The 19,752-nt window shown below is 47.4% G+C and overlaps 1 protein-coding gene across 2 annotated transcripts in view; it reads left to right on the top strand.

Annotated features, from left to right (window-relative positions):
• RXRA (retinoid X receptor alpha) overlaps window positions 1-16,994 on the top strand; it is a 229,459-nt gene extending 212,465 nt beyond the window's left edge. For both annotated transcript variants that reach the window (XM_054007687.1, XM_054007686.1), the window contains 4 exons: window positions 2,570-2,702; window positions 3,787-3,878; window positions 6,845-6,950; window positions 13,003-16,994. In XM_054007687.1, the coding sequence (XP_053863662.1) occupies window positions 2,570-2,702; window positions 3,787-3,878; window positions 6,845-6,950; window positions 13,003-13,150 (479 nt within the window). In that variant the 3' untranslated portion in view covers window positions 13,151-16,994. The remainder of the gene's footprint in view (window positions 1-2,569; window positions 2,703-3,786; window positions 3,879-6,844; window positions 6,951-13,002) is intronic.
• Window positions 16,995-19,752: the final 2,758 nt, after the last annotated feature.

The following is a 19,752-nucleotide window of genomic DNA, read 5'->3' as shown; positions in this document are numbered from 1 at the left end:
TGGTCAGACCTCATCTGGAATATGGTGTAAGTTCTGGTCACCAGTGTTAAAGAAAGTTGAATTCAAACAGGAACAGGTTCAGAGAAGGGCCACTAGCACGATCAGGGGAATGGAGGGCTCATCTCACGAGAGGAGACTGAAAGAGCTTGGCTTGTTTAGCCTAGCAAAAAGAAGGCTGAGATGGGATCTGATTGCTTTCTATAAATACATGGTGGAAGAAGAGCTATGTAACATAAACAGCAGTGTTGGCACAAGAACAAATGGGGATAAACTAGCCATGAATAAATTTAGGCTGGAAATCAGAAGGTTTCAAACCATCAGAGGAGTGGGGTACTAGAGCAGCCTACGAACAAGGATAGGGAGGACAAGAACCCCAACTCACCCAAGTTTGATAAATTTATGAACAGGGTTACAACCAGCGATTGCCTGCAATAGAACGGCATTGGACTTGATGACCCAGCAGTTCCTTTCCAATCTCATGTTCCTAATTCGCAGCTCTTCCACAGACTTCTTGTCTGATGTTGGGTAAACCACATAATCTGTGTGCCTCAGTTCCCCATCTGCAAAATGGGGATAATACTACTTTATTTTTTCCCCCTTCTTTGTCTTGTCTGTTTAGATTGTAAGCTCTTTGGGGGCAGGGACTGTGTCTTAATATGTGTGTGTACAGTAGTCCACATAAATGCATACCTCATCTGGGTTGGATCCTCTAGGTGCTAAAGACAAAGAAGTTGTAAAGTGTGGTTAATGCATATTCCCTGTGCTGGCCCCTATGTCTTGCCCTTGTTCCCTCCTGTGGTATGCAGTGTTGCAAACTCCTCTGTAGCTGCCAGATCCCTCCCTGTAGTTAGTCACAGAATGTTCTCTTAATTGGGGCGGAAACATTCTATGACCATTCAGAAACAGTGGACTTTATCCCTTGTATGTCATTCTAATGGCATACCTTGCGCATAGCCCGTGATTGCAAAAGTATGTAAAGATAACAATCCCTAAACAAGCTACTCACCAGCATACCTGGGCCTAATGCTTATTGCTGATATAAGTATCAGCCACCAGCAGAAGTTGTTTGCTTCATGACATCTCCCAGAGATGCCTTCTACGGAATTGGGGGTGGCGGGGAAGAGAAGGGTTGGTAGAGAAGAATTTCTTCTGTGGCTGTCTTGCTTTTCCAGCTTATTGACATGTTGCTGCAGCTCATCCGGGCGCCAACAGAGGGCAGTACACGCCTCTCTTTGGAAACGGGCTTGTCTACTGATTAGCGTGTAAATTACAGTGACTGGAAGTGGAACTAGAATTTGAGTCTCCAGCTTTCACCAATAGGTGGCTCTGTCAGATGAAGGAGTCAGATACTTTGGACTTCTCTAGCTCCTTTCACCTGAGATTCTCAAAGCAATGTACACACATCAAGTAAGCCTCTCCCTCCTTTGTGAGGTAGGTCGGGGTTTTAGCCCGGTTTTACGGATGAGAAAACCGAGGCACACAAGATGAAGTGACTTATCCAAGGTCACATAGCTAGTCAATGGCAGAGCCAAGCAATTGCATCATGGAGTCCTAACTCCCAGTTCTACTAGCAGACCCATCTTTTCTTATCCAGCTTGGATGTTTCCAACACACATGTCAATAGAGTATGTCAAGAGATTCCGGAATTTTGATATTTCGATGAAAATTTGAATGTGGACATTTGGGGATTTTTTTTTTTTATGAAATCCCCCCTCTACACACACACGCACACACACGCACACACACACACACACATTTTTTAACCAGCTTTAGCTATCCCCATAGTATCTAAGCACAGAAGGTATAATATATATACCTTCACAGATGCCTGACTTCCAGTGACAACTTCTAATAAGACAACCACCTACGCTTTAAAGAAATAAAATAACATGGAATACATTATTTATTTGTGTTGGAATAATGTCTGGTGGCCCCAGTTATGGACCTGGGCCCCATTGCTCTGTACAAACACAGAGCAAAGAGATAGTACCTGCCCTGGAGAGCTTTGCAGGCTAAGCAGAGGACCAAAACAGACAATATCCCCAACAGTTTTCAGAAGCACGCATTTGAATCACAGGCTCTTAGCTTCTTTGCATGCTTATTGCTTGGAAACAACGTTAGTAGTAGCTCCTTATTGGACACGTGTCATGGGTATTAGGCCACATTAGGTATGTGTAGTTACACACACAGACACAGGTCAATTGCCATCTGTACAGAGAGACTTGGGGGAGGGGAATGATTTGCTCTAATGCTAGCATTTTGACTGTAGAGGAGATGGCCTCTATTACCTAATGTTGGCAATAGATTTTTTTTTTTAATCTATTTACTGCTTCTTCCCATATTTTCCCCTCCGACAACCAGGAAAGGGATCATTCCATAGAATATTTGGCATCTAACTCAGGATTCCTGCAAGAGGAGTGGATACCAAAGAAAAATAGGCAGAGCGGGGCCAAGACCCATTCTGCAATGACTCCTCCTCAACTCTTGGTGGAGGTGGCGTTCCTGATTCCTAAAGCCGTAGGGGAGCCATTGATATTAACCATCATCCTTCGTTGTTTCTTCTCTCCAGGCTGGAATGAGCTTCTAATCGCCTCCTTCTCCCACCGCTCCATAGCTGTGAAAGATGGGATCCTCCTGGCCACCGGCCTCCATGTGCATCGGAACAGCGCTCACAGCGCAGGAGTCGGCGCCATCTTTGATAGGTGGGGGGCTGATGCCAGATGTTTTGGAAGGGGTCTAGGCTGAGGTGCATTGGCAGAGTTGTGGGTAGGGAAGACTGGAATAGCAGTGAGTGCCGCAGGTCAGGGCTAAGGTTTGTTGGCAGAGCTGTGATGTGGAGGTTTGGTTTGAGGGGATGGGACCGATGGCCAGGATTGAGATGTATTGGCCATGCTATGCATATGGAAACTTGCCATCCATGTCAGTCCAGGCTGCAACCTCAAGTCTCTCCTTTTAAACGCACAGAAACGTCCAACCCAGAATAATTTGTGAGCTGCTCACCCAAAGCAAATTAATACATCTTTCATGGGGGCCAGCTGGCTCTAATGCCATGAAGAGGATGCTTGTTTATTGTGCTTTTCATCTTTAATTGGACCAAAATATTTGATTTTCACTCTGAACAACATAAAAGCACCAAAAATACCCAGCTGGCGCCACGCTCCTGCTCCTAGGGCGCATTTAATCCACTGCTTTGGCAAAGCGTTTTAACGTGAGACTTCCCTACTGTCTGACCCAGTTATTACTCAGAGCTCCACTCACACTGTGACTGCATCATCTGCCCTTGATAATTCTCAGAGATAGCTGGGTTGCGACCAAGGGACTGCTCATTATCTTTGCCTCATTCAGTCCCTCTTTTGAGCTGGGTGACAATATTCATTTCCTGTGAGGTCACAGGAGTGGGATCCTGACTTCACTGCAGGATCTCACAGGAAAAGCTGGGCAAATATACCTGCAACAAGAGCAAAGAGAATGATAACAATTGCCAGCAGAGGAAATTGCTTTTGGATACCTGGCTTTTTACTTTTTAGCCTTTCTCCAGTGTCAGAGCCCCTTACTAAACTCACTCCGAAGCTAGTCTTTATGGTCCTCGCTATGTTTCTCAGGAACCGTAGGCACCCAGCTTGGATTATGTTTGTGCAACAGCAGGGGGGGGAGTCTTCAGCTGTTACATATTGGCACTGTTCCACTGACTTCAACAGACCTACTCCAGATGACATCAGTTGAGGGGCTGGCTCAGAGTTTGTTTGTTTTTCATGCTGATCCCATGGACTTTTTGTCTCCCTGCAGAGTACTGACAGAACTCGTGTCAAAAATGCGAGACATGCAGATGGACAAGACGGAGCTGGGCTGCCTGCGAGCCATTGTCCTCTTCAACCCTGGTACATTCAGATGCTCTGTCTTAATGTCCCAATTCGGGCTTGGCTGGGGCTCTGTTCTTTTGGCTCTTTCTTTTATTGACTGTAAGCTGCTACTGTAAATAACTCTAGGCACCAGATACAGTGAGAGCCAGGTGAAAGAGAGGAGAAAGAAAATCAAAGGGGAGCTCCAGGGATGGGAGTGTGTGAGGCTATAAATATGCCTGTTTACCCTATCAGTGTATTGTGTGCAGTTCTCCCTTCCATTTATGTAATGCCTAGAGAAATAGCCATAATCACATCTTAAATCTCCCCATTCGAAAGTGAATATAATATTTCATTGTCAGACTAAGGGGCATTTCCTCCCGGGGAGAGGGAAACATTACAGATATTAGGATTCTCTTGTAGGCGCAGGCTAACTAGGAATTGAGCTTAGCGCAGCGCAAAAGCCACTTCTTTGGAAGATTGCTTGGACCATATTTAGTCACAAGGGTTTTCCTAGTTGCGACCAACAGGCCAGATTCTCAGGTGGTGGTAATGGGCACTGCTGAACTGATCTTCATGGAGTCCTGCACCGTTTTATGCCTGCAGCCCGACAAAAGCAAAATTATCGGAGATTTCAGAAGTCAAAGCTGTTCTGTTATCTCCCAACAGGTTCAAAAGTGGATCGAAACTAGAGAACTACTTTGTAGCTGCCTTCTAAAAAAGGATGTCTCCAAGGCAAAACCAAAATGGTGACCAGTATGAATTACTCTTGAGTCCGTATAGTGCCCAACACTCTAGCAAACGTAGTAACTGGATCCAGGTGAAACGCTCATCTAGCAGCTGGATAGGGAGTATGATACAACCCCGCACTAGGCCATAATTGTTGGATTTTGTGAGAACCAGCACCCCCCGCACCCCCCCCCCCACACACAGAGCTCATCAGATTAAGATGACTTATCCCTAACAAAACAACTCTGAGGATGGCATTTCTCCATGTAACTAACACTCCCCTAGCATTTAGCCATTGCTTCACTCAGCATTGCAACGTGAGACTGAGTTAGGAGCCTTAGTCTCGTTGAAAGTCAATAGGATTTAGACTCCTAAATACCTAAGTCATGGTTGAAAAGGAGATGTAGGCTTCTAAGTCACTTAGGCCTTGCTGTGCAGAAAGCGTGGGGTTGTCCGAGGGATCAGCTGGGGAATGTAAATACTGACCAAGTCCCATAGGGAGCTATCAAAAAATGGGCTTTCTTTTGGCCCTGCTGCCGTGGTTTGTGTTTGGGCAAAACCACAAGTCAGTGGCTTGAGAGGAGCTTAAAGCTTTTTGATGAGGACTTGTAATCGCTGGAGTGAACCAAAGTGCTGGATTTGGAGTGGGGAGGATAGAACCTTAGTCAGGCAAAGCCAATCCGACAGCTGATTATCTGTCCATCAGCCATCGTCAGACACACAATCGCTTGAGCTCTCCCAGAACCCACTGAACTGATGCACAAAGTGGCTGGGATTCAGACCGCAGGCTCTAGGGATGAATATGGCAGCACAGCACGGTAGATAAATTGAAGGAGATAAACCCAAATCTGAGATTAGTCAGCATAACTGGATTTGTCCGAGTAGGAAATATTTGAGTGTAACTCTGCCATGTTATTTTTTTTAAACCCTTTCAAGATATTTTAATTTACCTTTGCAATCCAGATCGGTAGCCACCAGAAGATGCCACCCACCGATGGCAGTTCAGTGGCCTGCATGAATTGAGATCGGTGGTCTCAGACCAGTTCCCTTGTGTCCATGGTGCAAAAACCACTAGCACCATAGTTGGTGCTAACTGTCCCCCTTGTTAGCAGCCTCTGCCAGGAGGCCAAGACTTAAAATGGCCCCGCTCCTCTCTTGTCCCCTAACTACAGGGTTCATGTCACGTTAGGGTTGAGGCCCATGGCTCACAGGATTGATGGATGAAGCGGAGAATCTGTTGCTTGCTGCTTCCCATCCAGGCCAGCTCTGGAGCAGCTGAACCTTTCTTGCTGTTTAGTTAGGGCAATCAAAATCCAATTCCCAGTGGGCAAAATCCACCAGCAGTTGTACAGCCGGCCCCTTTAATGGCAGCAAAGAGGCCAGGGATTAAATCAAGGTGGAGACCAAACTCCCCCTCTGGCTTGTAGAGAGGTGGCAGGGTTGACACGAGTGCTGTATCTGTCCTGAGGATGCAACAAGCATGCTAGCTCCAGAGCTGTTCTTTGTAGCTCTTTCTTACAGGGGATTTATTGGGCTGTGGTAGAAACAATAGATGGCCTTGTAACTCCCCTCCCCACTCCTCCCTCTCAGCGTAAAAGCAGAGATCGTTGGCTGATGAAGGCCATCAGTTCCTGTTTCCATCCCTTGTCTAGTTCCCTGGCTCTCTGTCTTCATCCAGCTAGCTGGTTTCCTGGGCCGGAAGGGGACGCTGACTTCCCAAACAGGGAGAGACGCTCGACAATTGCCTGACTTGAGTTCTGTTGCTTGTGAAAGAAGCTGGGGAATGAAAGCACTATCAAGCCAGGTCCCCATCCCCGTCCCCTGCAGCACACTGCTCCTCGGTGCTGTACCACAACCCTGGCCTAGAGGTGGAGGTGGGGGAACGGACGCCATTCTAGGGTTGACAGAGAAATTCGGTCTCCATTTCCATTCTGCTCTCGGCCTTTGTGCTGAGCCAGCCAACAACCCAACTCCTGGGAACTAAACTGAGATAAACACCCTCCCCCATCAGACCTGACTCATTTCACAGAGGGCACCAAACAGTCCTGTCCAATTAGGTGCCCCTAAAGTGCTGTTCAGTCACCACCAAACTGGGCCAGAATCAGACCAGTGACCGGAGACATCCACTCCCCTTAGCTGGCCATTAGGGGATGGCTCTGGATGTACACAGCCCACCAGTCGATACTCCTCACTCGCCTCTTGTCTCCATCCTGGAAATGTCCAACATGATCCAAAATGTGCCTGAGTCTCGGCTAAGGGTCCTTGTTGTGTTTCAGACTCGAAAGGACTCTCCAACCCCGCTGAAGTGGAGGCTTTGCGTGAGAAGGTGTATGCGTCATTAGAGGCATACTGCAAACACAAATACCCCGACCAGCCTGGAAGGTGAGTGTCTGAGCGTGGATGCCTGCCATGGCCAGGGTTGGCACCAAGCTCCTGTTCTTTGCTACTAGATGAGACCTGTCCGCAGTGCCATCCAAAAGCTGCACCTGGGGAAGGGTTCCAAGAAGCGCCTCCTCCCCATTCCAAGTAATAACAACACTATGCCCTGACTGTAGGCCAGGGGTAGGCAACCTAGGGCATGGGTGCCGAAGGCGGCACGTGAGCTGATTTTCAGTGGCACTCACACTGCCTGGGTCCTGGCCACCGGTCCGGGGGGCCCTGCATTTTAATTTAATTTTAAATTAAACTTCTTAAACATTTTAAAAACTTTATTTACTTTACATACAACAATAGTTTAGTTATGTATTATAGACTTATAGAAAGAGACCTTCTAAAAACGTTAAAATGTATGACTGGCACGCGAAACATTAAATCAGAGTGAATAAATGAAGACTCGGCATAGCACTTCTGAAAGGTTGCCGAACCCTGCTGTAGGCAGTGCTTTTTGTCTGGGGAGCGCAGACCCTTTACAAGCCTTAAGATTTGCAATAATCGTATAGGTAGTTAATGTTAACCTTTTATAGATGAGTAAATGGAGACCGAGAGCTACATTTCCCTGCTGGTATAGGTGGAGGCAACACGGTTGAAGCGAAACCATTAATTTTTGCCCTGCCCGATCAATGGAGCCTCACAAGCCCCCCCACTATGAAGTGCAGAAGTGTCACCACCCCCATTTTACTGAATGGCCAATGGAGGCAGAGAGAAGTGATCCAACTTGCACAAGGTCACGCAGCAAGTCAGTGCCGGGAATAGAACCGTTGGGTTCCTTCTGGTCCCCTGCTCTAGCCACTAGAAACATAGCAATGGGATGAGTGCACCCCAAGGGAAACCATCAAGAATCAACCACAGAAAAACAAGATACACGGAGTCAATTTTCTCGGAAAAACACGTGAGCACCACTGATGGGAAGCAAAAGCCTCTGTTGAAGCTCCTCCTCTCTCTCTCTCTCCCCCCCCCCCCCATCCCCCATTCAGCTGGGAACAGGAGGAGAAATTCACAATGCTTTTCCTCGATCATTCCAGAATTGAGTGGGTGCATTTTCCCAGTCACAGCTTGGAGTTGGCAACTTTCAGCTATGCAATTGTCAGGAACAAAATGAAGGAACGCACTGTGAATTGCAAGTTGGTACAAGTCCGTTAAGGAATGTGTATATCCGTAAAAACGGCAAAATAGTTTAGAAATTTGGATTCACATCTCATCTGGCTTTATGGGCTTCCTTTCTGGACAGTCGAAAAAATGGATCCTCTTACAACAGTAATTGATTCATGCAACAATTGAGAGCCATTGTGCCAACCCAAAATTGCTTTGAGGTTGCAATGTTCTGGACTTCAATATCAAAAGTCAAAGCCAGCCCTGTGCCAGAGATGGCTCATCAGGCTGATGCCTCAGTTTCCATAGCCAGTAGTACACAAGTGAGCAATGTAGCAAGCATTATGTCTGACCACCTTTGAGTACCCTAACCTTATGGATCACGTACCCATTCTGCAGCTGGGTAAACAGGAGGGACCCTTTCAGGGTGTGATCAAGCAAAGCTCAAACCATGACTGCTGGGACTGTAATCAAGCAGTGTTTGTAAGATTGTCAGAATGGGCTAAAAAACAGTGTGAATATTATTGCCAGTCTTGTTTGGTTTGGAGGATGGTGGGAGGCAGGTTGGCGACCTTGGAGAACAGGACAAGAAAGGTTGGTTGAAGCCCAGAAAACCACATGCAACTCGTCTAAGTTTTGGATCCTCTTGCCAGCTCTGAAGCCAACTCAGGTTCATGTAAATTTCACCTTTTAAGCAAACCTGTCCCCAATTTTGACTGAACTTTGTAGTAATTTTCAAAAGATCTCAACTCCCATTTGGGCTTGAAATAAGTGGCCAGCCGTAATTGCTACAATGGGAGCTGGCTTTGGAAATCAGGCCTTCTTCCTCAGCAATGGACTGACCCAAACCCCCAGATGCAAACGTCCCTGTCTTTGGAGGGGTGTGTAAAATCCACATTGAACTTTCAAGCCAGTGCTCATCACTACTCCTTTGTTTGCACCTCAGATCTGGGCAGACTTCATGGAAGCGGGGTGGGATTCAGAGTTGCGACCAAGTTTTGCTCTGAGTTTCTGGATTCATTGGAACCAGAGGCTTGGGAGGTGTGAACCTACCTGGATCGAAACCAAAGCAAATGTTCTCAGAAAATCCTGCAAAGCAAGGTCACCCTATTTCACTTCACTCCGTTCCAAAACCCATGAAGATCTGAATGGCTTTGACACAGCTCGACTAAGGTGTGAAGACTCCACTCGAGCTCTCTCTACTCTGAGGACTACGCTAGTGATCACCGTGAAATGGAAGGAAATATTCAGTGCATCATATGACCGATACCATAGTCCAGTGGACGGGAGTCCTGGGTTCTATTCCTGGCAACGTCACTGACTTGTGTGACACTGAACAAGTCACCTAACCTCTTTGTGCCTCCCATTCTCCATCACTAATGGGGGCAGGGATATCGTCCTTTGCAAAGAGCCGTGAAAGCAACAAACATAGAGCTCTAACTAAGTGCGGGGTATAATTATCATTAAGTCGTGACATGCCTTGCTGGCAAGTGGTATAATTGAAAGTAGGGAGCTGAATAAGTTTTCCAAAATGGATTAGACAGTTACAGGAATTAAGACTTCGCAGTTACACAAAAGCTAGGTTCAAACATACAAGGGGTCTCCATCTCCATGCTCCATGCTTGGAGGATTGGGCTAAAAGAAATCTGATGAGGTTCAACAAGGACAAGTGCAGAGTCCTGCACTTAGGATGGAAGAATCCCATGCACTGGTACAGGCTGGGGACTGACTGGCTAAGCAGCAGTTCTGCAGAAAAGGACCTGGGGATTACAGTGGACGAGAAGCTGGATATGAGTCAGCAGTGTGCCCTTGTTGCCAAGAAGGCTAACGGCATAGTGGGCTGCATTAGTAGGAGTGTTGCCAGCAGATGGAGGGAAGTGATTATTCCCCTCTATTCGGCACTGGTGAGGCCACATCTGGAGTATTGCATCCACTTTACTGAATGGCCAATGGAGGCAGAGAGAAGTGATCCAACTTGCACAAGGTCTCGCAGCAAGTCAGTGCCGGGAATAGAACCGTTGGGTTCCTTCTGGTCCCCTGCTCTAGCCACTAGAAACAGCAATGGGATGAGTGCACCCCAGGGGAAACCTTCAAGAATCAACCACAGAAAAGGATGTGGACAAATTGGAGTGAATCCAGCGGAGGACAACGAAAATGATTAGGGGGCTGGGGCACATGACTTATGTGGAGAGGCTGAAGGAACTGGGCTTATTTAGTCTGCAGAAGAGAAGAGTGAGGGGGGATTTGAAAGTAGCTTCAACTACCTGAAGTGGGGGGTTCCAAAGAGGATGGAGCTCGGCTGTTCTCAGTGGTACCAAATGACAGAACAAGGAGCAATGGTCTCAAGTTGCAGTGGGGGAGGTCTAGGTTGGATATTAGGAAACACTATTTCACCAGGAGGATGGTGAAGCACTGGAATGGGTTACCTAGGGAAGTAGTGGGATCTCATCCTTAAGAGGTTTTTAAGGCCCAGCTTGACAAAGCCCTGGCTGGGATGATTTAGTTGGGGTTGGTCCTGCTTTGAGCAGGGGGTTAGACTAGATGACCTCCTGAGGAACCTTCCAACCCTAAAAATAAAATAAATAAATAAAATGACACAACATGATCCCCATTTGGGGTCAGGAAGAAATTCCTCCCCTGGCAGAACAATGGACAGTTGAGTTCTCTGTGGGCAATTTACTGGATCATCCCGCAGTAGGCACTGCCAGAGACTAGACAGTCCACTGGTGAGTTTCAGATGTGCCTTCCTGCAAGACTATGAACTGGGCTCACAAGAATAGTGTAAATGCTCGTGCACCAAATAAGCTACTCCTGCACAACAGCCAGGCTAAGGGAAACATTCCCAGGCCAAACATAACTGAGTCCCGGCCTCCCTGTGCTGCTCTAGCAGGGAGGGCTTGGTGTGTACGTGACATAAAGCAGCCTCATGCGATCAGCTCCCTTCTCTCCTGGCCCAGCCCCAGCCCTGGTGCATTGCGCTGTGGGCTGGTTATCTCACGGTTAAATGGATCCGAAGGCTGCAACCATCATCTGGTTTGGTTTAGAATGAAACTTCCTGGATGGGATGGCAGGACTGATTTGTTTTTTCTGGCCCTTGTCCCACTGCTCTTTCCAGCTCAGCAAATACACACACACACACACACACACACACACACACACACACAGAGCACACAGTCCATCCCCCCCACATAACTTCTTTTCGCTGGCCCAGCTCCAGCCTTGAAACTCCGTTGCTTATTTTGAAGTCCCTGCTTGCATGGGGACACTAAAAATAAATAAAGACGTTCTCTATTATTAATGGGACTTTTTTTAAAACATTCATCCAAAGTGCTGTGGTGTGTGGTGGGGTGGGGGGAGGGGGAGCCAAACGAGCTGGGCAGAGATCTCATGGAGCTGCTCTGGGGTTGGAGTTGGGGAAGGGTCTCTGGAGAGACAGTTCTGCGTCGGAGCCCTATGCAATTCCTAACTCATTTGGCCCGATTTTATCCCAAACGAACAGAAATTGCGAGTACGTCCCATAGTTTGCCCTGAGGTCCAAATCCACATTGTATTGAAGAGCCACATTGCAGGTATCCCACCTAAAGGGAGCTCCTCTCCTCCTCTCTTCACTGGCGCCTGGAATGTATTCCCCACCGGCTGGCTCCTCTCCACTGAACTCTAGATTCAGGGCAGGCAGAGCACAGCCTTCCCCAGAGCTGCTGGCCAGCCTTGGGGGGTTTCTCACATCCAGGGTTTTGCCGAAAATCACCAGGGCCTGTCTGTCCCCCACTGCTGGGGAGCTTTTGAGGCCACAGAACCAGCTCCTTAAACCCGTGATCCTGCTCCGGTTTTGCGGAGTGCCAAACACTGTTTCTCCCGTGTTTTGAAAGACTTTCCCATGAAGCATCAAAGCCCTCGTATGTGAATGCAGCACTCGTTGCTTGTCAGCACGTTTTTGAAAGCATTGTGGGTGCAACAGGAAAAGCACCTCTGCTGGGCTGAGCTGAGGGAGAGATGGATAAAGTAGATGGGCAGCTCCCAAAACACCAGCCAAAGAGAAGTGGGAGCTGCTCACCCAACCCAGCAAGAGGAGGAGGGGCTGTGTTTTAACACCTGGGACTTCAACCCCCTGCTTGAGAAGATGCTGCCGTCTTCCATTTGATTCACCCCGGGTATAGTGCCCCTCAGCCCACGTTTCTCCTTTGCCAGAGAGTCCCAAAGGCTTAGAGCAGTGGAAGCAGGGTACCTGCCTGGGGATATCTGTGAAGAGTGACTTGTGGCGCTGCTGTCTATTGTCAGTTACTGTGTTACTTTATTAAAGGGATGCAGTCAGGCTACAGTCTAGTCAGTTTCATGAAATGAGTAAAAAGTCACTCCAGCCCCCCTGGCTGGTTTTTATGGTTTTACAGTCACATTTTCCTATTTCCAAAGAGAAAACAGAAGGGGGGGCGGGAGATGCTGAGCTGTTGTCTTCACTGAACTAGTGCCCCGGCCTAATGTGTTTCTTCTCTCCTCTGCTATTGTGTAAGACTCACACAACCGATACAGGAAAATGACTTGAATGGCTTTACACAAAGTGCTGCCAAATGCAAACCCAACAACCGAGAGGGCGAGATTCCCTCTACTCTCTTTCACTTCTGGTAACCGCAGGCTGTTGTCATTGTTTACCTTGATTGCATGTCCCGCAGGAGAGAGAGCCGGTTGGTAACATCTCGGTGTAATGAGTGTATGGGGGATTTAGCCCCGTGATTTCCAGTAACTAGAAAGAAGTCCAGCCCAAAGGGCGAGCTGTGCTCGGACTAGACCCATCTCTACCAGGAACGTTCACAGGAGCCACGTGAGCTCTCCCTTCCTTGCTGCACCGCACCTCTGACAACACCAGCTGAGTGTGAGGTGTCTAACCATGTTCTCTTCTTCACTCTTGCAGGTTTGCAAAACTCTTGCTTCGCCTCCCCGCCCTCCGATCCATTGGCCTGAAATGCCTGGAGCACCTGTTCTTCTTCAAGCTAATAGGAGACACGCCCATCGACACCTTCTTGATGGAGATGCTGGAAGCGCCCCACCAAATGACTTAGAGAATCTCGGCTGGGTCAGTCCCGTCACCCAGCAGGGGCCGCAGCAGCCTCCTCCCACCTCCACTCTTCCTCTTCCTCCTCCCTCTCCCCAGTGCCGGAGACCCCATTCGCTCTTCTCCGTCTGACCCAGGGGGACACCCCGCTGCCCCTTGCCTCCTCGTCACGCTGACCTCTGCTCATTTTGTCACCGCCGCATCGAAGGAGCTGACGATCGTTTTACTATTTTAGATGTAGAGAAGTGGGACGTAGCATTTCAAAAGCAAACAATCCCCCCTGCTCCGCCTCCTGGCACACCTGAGTTTGAAGCCAAACTGAAGGCCAGGCTTCTCGGCTCCCTGCCTGCCTCTGCCGTAGTTGGGTTTGGATTTCTGCATGCGGCTGAGATGGTTGGTTGGAAGCAGTCGGCGGGGTGGATCCCACCTATAGGAACCCTGAGTGGCTGGGGTTTGGATGGGCTGGGGGAGTGGTTTAATCCTGCTTACCCACAGCTGGATATTTTCAGAGGATGGAGTTTTTGAAAGAGGAAAGAATATATATTTTTGGTTTCTAACGATTAGTATTTACTTCTCTCAAGGAAAACCGCTCTGGAATGGCCCCTGCCATGTCGCGAATGAGGATCTTTTGCAGAGCCTTCTCTTTCAAATTAAAAGCAGGGGATTGTGGGATTGTTCACTTATCCCCTTCCCCCTCCCCAAATTAATGACCTGAACGGAGAAATGACCAGTCACACCGAGAGACTGAGCCCCCCTCTGTGTGTGGAGGGCAGTGTGGACGGCGGTGACTTCAGTGCCCTGCTTTCCTTCTGGAAAAGCAACAGCGTGTCATGATTTTTCCAAAGATGACTGTTCTCTCAGTTGTGGAGCTAGCCAATCAAAACACAAACCATCTGGATTGCACAAGTCTGTAGCGGTTGCTTTAAGGCTGCAGTGATTCCAATTCCCACTCCCCTCGTAAGAGTCTTACTGGAATCCCTACCTCTCCCTTAACACACAGGCATTCGTCATGACCCATAACACTACGTGCATTTCACATTATGGTGGCCACGCACACTTGCTCAGGCAGGCCAAGCAAACTAGTTGATGTTAGTCAGATTGTCAGGGGTTCTGGGAGCGTTTGCCTGGCAGTAGGACTGATGGCCACTGGGAGCTCGGAATGGGTGGAGTGGAGCGAATAACCGATTTTTCAGCTCACAGTCACGTCGATAGGGCCTAATTCATCACCGTTTTGCACAATCATTGACATCAGTGCAAAATGTTACCACCCTCGTTTGACGATTTGGCAGCACGGGTGTAAATGACTGCCCAGGATGCCAGGCAATGATAAATTGAGCCCTAGGGCAGCACTTAATTGGTGAGATTGATTGGTGAAGCGAGGGCTGGGCCTTCCCCAAAACTCTTCCCCATCTGCTCTAGGTATTGATTTTTGTGGGTGATTTGGTGCTCCCCACAGGGATCAGGAAATGGGGGTGCAGCCTCTGTCCTAGTGGCCAAAAAGGTGATTTTCCATTTGCTGGTTAAATATTAAATTTACCATCTCAGAATAGAGATTTCAAAGCAATCCCCCCATCCCCCTCCAAAAAAATCCCCTTTGCTTTCTCCATTGGACTCTCACACCATTTTCTTAGAGCAACATGTGATGAGAATTCAGGGACACCTCCGTTTTGGAAGGACCCGGGTGGGAAACCTTTGCCACGCCTGGGGAGATATCCGAGAACTGCAGGAAGCACTGAAGGGACCACTTCCCTTTGCAGTACCTTTGGCTGATAGGCCATGTTTCTGCGGTAATTCTGAGGGAAGCTATATTATAAAAATTCGGCTCTAGCCAGGAAACAAAAATGCAGTAATTTTAGCTTGCTCACTCAACAATCTCTGATCTCTTGGACAGCGAGGTGGCTGGTGGGTTTTTAGGTACTTCCCTAAATGCTTCGATCCTAGAAACACCACCACTGAGGAGCAATTACGTGCTGATCAGAGATACTAATAAGATCTTATCCCTTAGAAAGCAGGATTGTTCCCTACAGTCTATTCTGTCCAGTCCAGTTTGAAATGACCCGAGCAACCAGGACTCCACCACTTCTCTTAGAAGGGAGGTTATTTCACAGTCTGCTGGATCTCACTTTTACGACGTTTTTTTCCAGCTCTTCAGCCTGTTGGCTGATTGTCCCAGGCAGCAGGAGCCGCTTTAAAAAATGTGTGGGGAAGGGGGATCAATTGGTTTGCTTTTACAGACTGCTGGCTTCTCACTTAATCCCTGCGCATTCGCCAAAACACAGCACTCCACAAACTCCAGAGAATGTCTTCAGGTTTCTTAGGGGGCAGCAAATCAGCCAGGGAGCAGGTGTTGCCTGAGGCCAAGCTAGAAAACAAAGGAAAACGAAAAGCAGAAGAAACAATGAAGTATCTTGCTGATTTTTTCCAGAGGAAAGTAGTTTATTCTTAACACATGAAAGGAGCATTTGGGCCAAGCCAAGAACGAGATGCCTGCGGTTGGCTCCCTACCAGGGACTTCCCATCTACTTTTATTTGGTTTGTGCTTTAAAATGACAAATTATTAGAGTCCAAAACTATTTCTTCCCCTCTCCTCCTCCCCTGCCACCCCATTGGTTGCAACTGGCTCTTTAAATAGCTGCTTTGTGTCTCAGTCAAGTGTGATGAAGCAAATTCAACCCTGGGCTATTACCTATGTTCATTCAGAGGCAGGGTTGATATTCAATCTTACAGCTGCTGCCCACTTTCCAAGCACGCTGGCAGTTCAAGTTCCGTCAGCGAATAAGGCCACCTTGTAGCTCATCAAGGATTTCACTTCAAAACTGCCCCCCCAGGCCAGCCTGAAGTGTCAAATCCACAGAGGCAGGGAACGTGTTTTGGCTGCGTTTCTTTGGCAGCCTGGGCGCCGCTGAAAATATTATTAAACAGCTTCACCCTGGAAGAATTTGCCAAGAAAACAAGGCAAGAGAACGTAGTCATCTAGAGGATGCCAACGTGGACCATCATGGTCTATGCATTTCCATCAGAAGAGTGAGAGAGCGGTCAGCAGGGGATTGCGGGTACCTGTAAACTTCCCACCAGGCTGGCACATGGGATCTGAGCCCAAGAGCGCCATGGTTAATTTTTAACCCGCATTTTGGATTCCGATCCCTGTTATTGCTACTGAATCTCAGGTGTTTAAACATTTTAGAAGGAGTCTCAGAAGCCTGGATTATGTGTTTTGTCTGCCTAGAGCCTGCTTGCCAGAGAATATCAGGGTGCTTTATTAAAGAGCCCATTGAACATAGCACTATAATAAACCTTTACTCTTGTTTATCTCCATTGGGCAGACCTCCTTTATTTTTTTAATTGGATGCTTGAAAGGAGCTGTGTTAGGGGCTGGAAGTCTGAGTTGCTGTTTGTTTTTCTAGGCTGCAAATGTGAGCTCTTAGCCAGCTCGTCATCAGCCGTCAGAAGGAGCTAGGGAACAGGGGCTGGTCTAGGTCAAAGACGGACTTGTGGGGGGGTTTTCTGAGCCCCCAGGGGAAAGGTGGGCAGAGCTGCGATCTAATGAGCATGCAGCACGTCTCGCCCACATTAATGTAGAACCACGTCTGAGTCTAAACGGCTTCCCCGACTCTTCAATAAATAAATAGTTCAGTATCCTAGAGCAGTTGCTCTCAAAGTAGGGGCGCTGCTTGTTCAGGGAAAGCCCCTCGCGGGCCGGGCTGGTTTGTTTACCTGCCGCGTCCGCAGGTTCGGCCGATCGCAGCTCTCACTGGCTGTGGTTCACTGCTCCAGGCCAATGGGGGCTGCAGTAAGGGAGGCCAGCACATCGCTTGGCCCGCGCCGCTTCCTGTAGCCCCCATTGGCCTGGAGCAGTGAACCACAGCCAGTGAGAGCTGCGATCGGCCGAACCTGCAGACGTGGCAGGTAAACAAACCGGCCCGGCCCCTAGAGCAATAGTGTCAAACACTGCAGTACCAGTATTAGAAACTTGAGATCCCTGCAGAATACTGTAGGTTAAGGATGAAGTATCATCGAGCAGTTACAGCAGGCGGTCTGGCAGTCAGGACTCCTGCCAGTGACTTGCTGTGTAACCCTGGGCACGTTTCTGTGCCTCGGTTTCCCTTTCTTTAAAATGGGAAAAATAATAATGCCTCCCAAGCATGGAGCGTGAGGCTCGAGTAACGTTTCTAAGCCTCCCATTGCAGGCGGCTCTGTTGGAATGCACAGTGCTTTTTAATTTCTTGGGGTGTTTCCGCAGAGGTAGAGACAGATCTTCAACTGGTGCAGATCGGCAGAGCTGCATTGACGTTAGTGGGAGCTATGGTGCTTTGTACCAGTTAAAGATCTGGCCGGCGGGGAGTCAATGCAGCATTTGTAGGAGCGTATTTTACCCTGAACAAACATGAACGGCCCATTTCAGGACCTGCAAGTGACGGTTACCAAAATCCTATCCCAACCCAAATGTTCCCAGCCCTGCTTGTTCCCCAGCTGGAGTGACATGGAAGCCCACCTGGGCTCTGTGACTTTTGCAGCAGCAGCCTTAAAGTGACCTGCTTTTACATGAATTTAATTGACTCCTTCATTTGTATGTTCCTTCACATCGGGGTTTCCCCCCCCTCCTCATCATTATGATTATTATAACTATAATCCATGCTTGTTTGAAGAGGTGATACATGGGTAAAAAAGAAAAGGCACATTATTCACTAGAGAGCTAGGACTTTTACTTAACCAGACGTTAGTATTCTCGCAAAATCTGGTTTGATTAAGGTGATTTATTTTTTAATTCTTGGTTGGTTTTTATTATTATTATTATTATTATTTTTTTTTTTGGTGGGACAATCTTTAATTTTCTAAAGATAGCACAAACATCAGCTTTTCAGCCACCCACCTGCCACACTGGATGTTCCTCGCTGCGTTGTGTGTGTGTTTCCACTGGATCCTGGAACAAACTGAGTTTAAATCAATGTGCATTTTAGGATGTTTCCTCAAGAAGCCTTTGCACCTTCCCCCCACTCCCGTCTCCCCCAACCCCTAACTCCCAAACATCCACTTCATGTAAAACCTTCGCCGTGGAGCTATTTGAGTGAAAGGCCTTGAAAATGTACAAGTACTGTATACTTAGGCAACATACAATGTAACTGGCCTCATGGTTCCTGGCAGCCTAGCTAATCTCTGCACTTTCAACCTTTAGACAGCAGTTTCAACTCAAATCTGTGTCACATCTGTTGAAGGGGAACGTTCCAGCCTAAACCCAGAGAAGTCTGCAGCGGGGAAAAAGTAATACATCAGATTGGGTTTGTCTCAAAGGTCCAGGACTGGAAAAGCAAATTGGCTACACCCCCAGTCCCTGGAGTTCTCCAGTTAACTGTAAGATCCGGTCTCTCTGAATCGTATATTTCTTTGGAACAGACTGCAGCCCACTTGCGTAACTGAAGAATATATTCACCCACCCGTCCTTTGACTCTTTGTCTGCTCATCCCTTCCCTCGCTGCCACCACCCATCAGCCCGTTGAAACCAGTCGGGGTGTAAGTGGCGCACATCCAGCGGCAAAGCTGACGCAACCTTCTACCTGGACTGTTCAACAGCCCTGAAGCGATTTGCTCTTTTCCAAAGGGCAAGAGGAACTTCAGTGTTTGTAATCCGCAAATGAACAAAGGCTGGTTCTTTATCATCAGAGCAGGACACCAAAGGAGCCACACCTGACCACCGATCTCCCAATCAACATTTTGGCACTCTTCGAGGACAATCCTAAATGGTGGTGGTCGAAGTGGGATCAAGGATGGAGACACATGACCTTGTAGCCGGCCCCTGTTATCAGCAGTGGCTAAATAGCTGATGATGTCCCCATCAGTGACCAGAGTGCATGATCTATTTTAAGTTGATACATATGTGCGTGTGTATACATGTATGTACTGTAGATATATACACTGTATAAATATCCTCACTCACATATACATATATTATAACCGTAGCAATTACAGACTTTTGTGTTTTTGTTTTCTTTAAGTTGATTCTTTTATTTTTCTCGTACATTTTTGCTTCATGTAAGCGAGTACATTGTATCAGAACCCCTTCTGGATTGGCTTGCACCAAGTCCGGATCTTTATAACTCAAGACAAAGGAAATGCATCTATTTTAAGATGCCTTTTTTTTTTTTTTTTTTTTTTTTTTTTTTTTAGAAGCAGGTGATTTGACTAAAATAGCGTTAGCAATTCCCAACACTTAGCGACAGATGCCTTAGCTATGGGGTGCATAGCTAAAATAAAATGCAATTTAGAAAGAATTACAAAAATAAAAAACAAATAAATAAAAAAAGAAGATAAGGAAAAATATCTAAAGCATCAATAAAGTTTAAAAAAATCTATTTTTGTACAAATGTAATTTTATCCCTTACGTATTCTTTGATTGTTTTATTTCTGCTTCTCTGGAGATTGTTGTAAACTCTTTCTCTCTATATAGATGTTCCACCACAGGGACGGAAACCTGAATGAGAGGGAGAAAAAATTGACAGTGTTTTAAAGGCTTTCTATGAAATCTCTTTGGAAATATTTTTTTTAATGGACTTTTTATTCTCCCCCCTCACTTCTGGAAAAAAAAAATTTTGGGTCTCTTGTCATGTTTATCCG

Source organism: Malaclemys terrapin, chromosome 17, assembly GCF_027887155.1.
Source record: "Malaclemys terrapin pileata isolate rMalTer1 chromosome 17, rMalTer1.hap1, whole genome shotgun sequence".
Taxonomy (NCBI): domain Eukaryota; kingdom Metazoa; phylum Chordata; order Testudines; family Emydidae; genus Malaclemys; species Malaclemys terrapin.
Note: the sequence above shows the minus strand (reverse complement) of the source record. Positions and strands in the feature narration are given on the sequence as shown.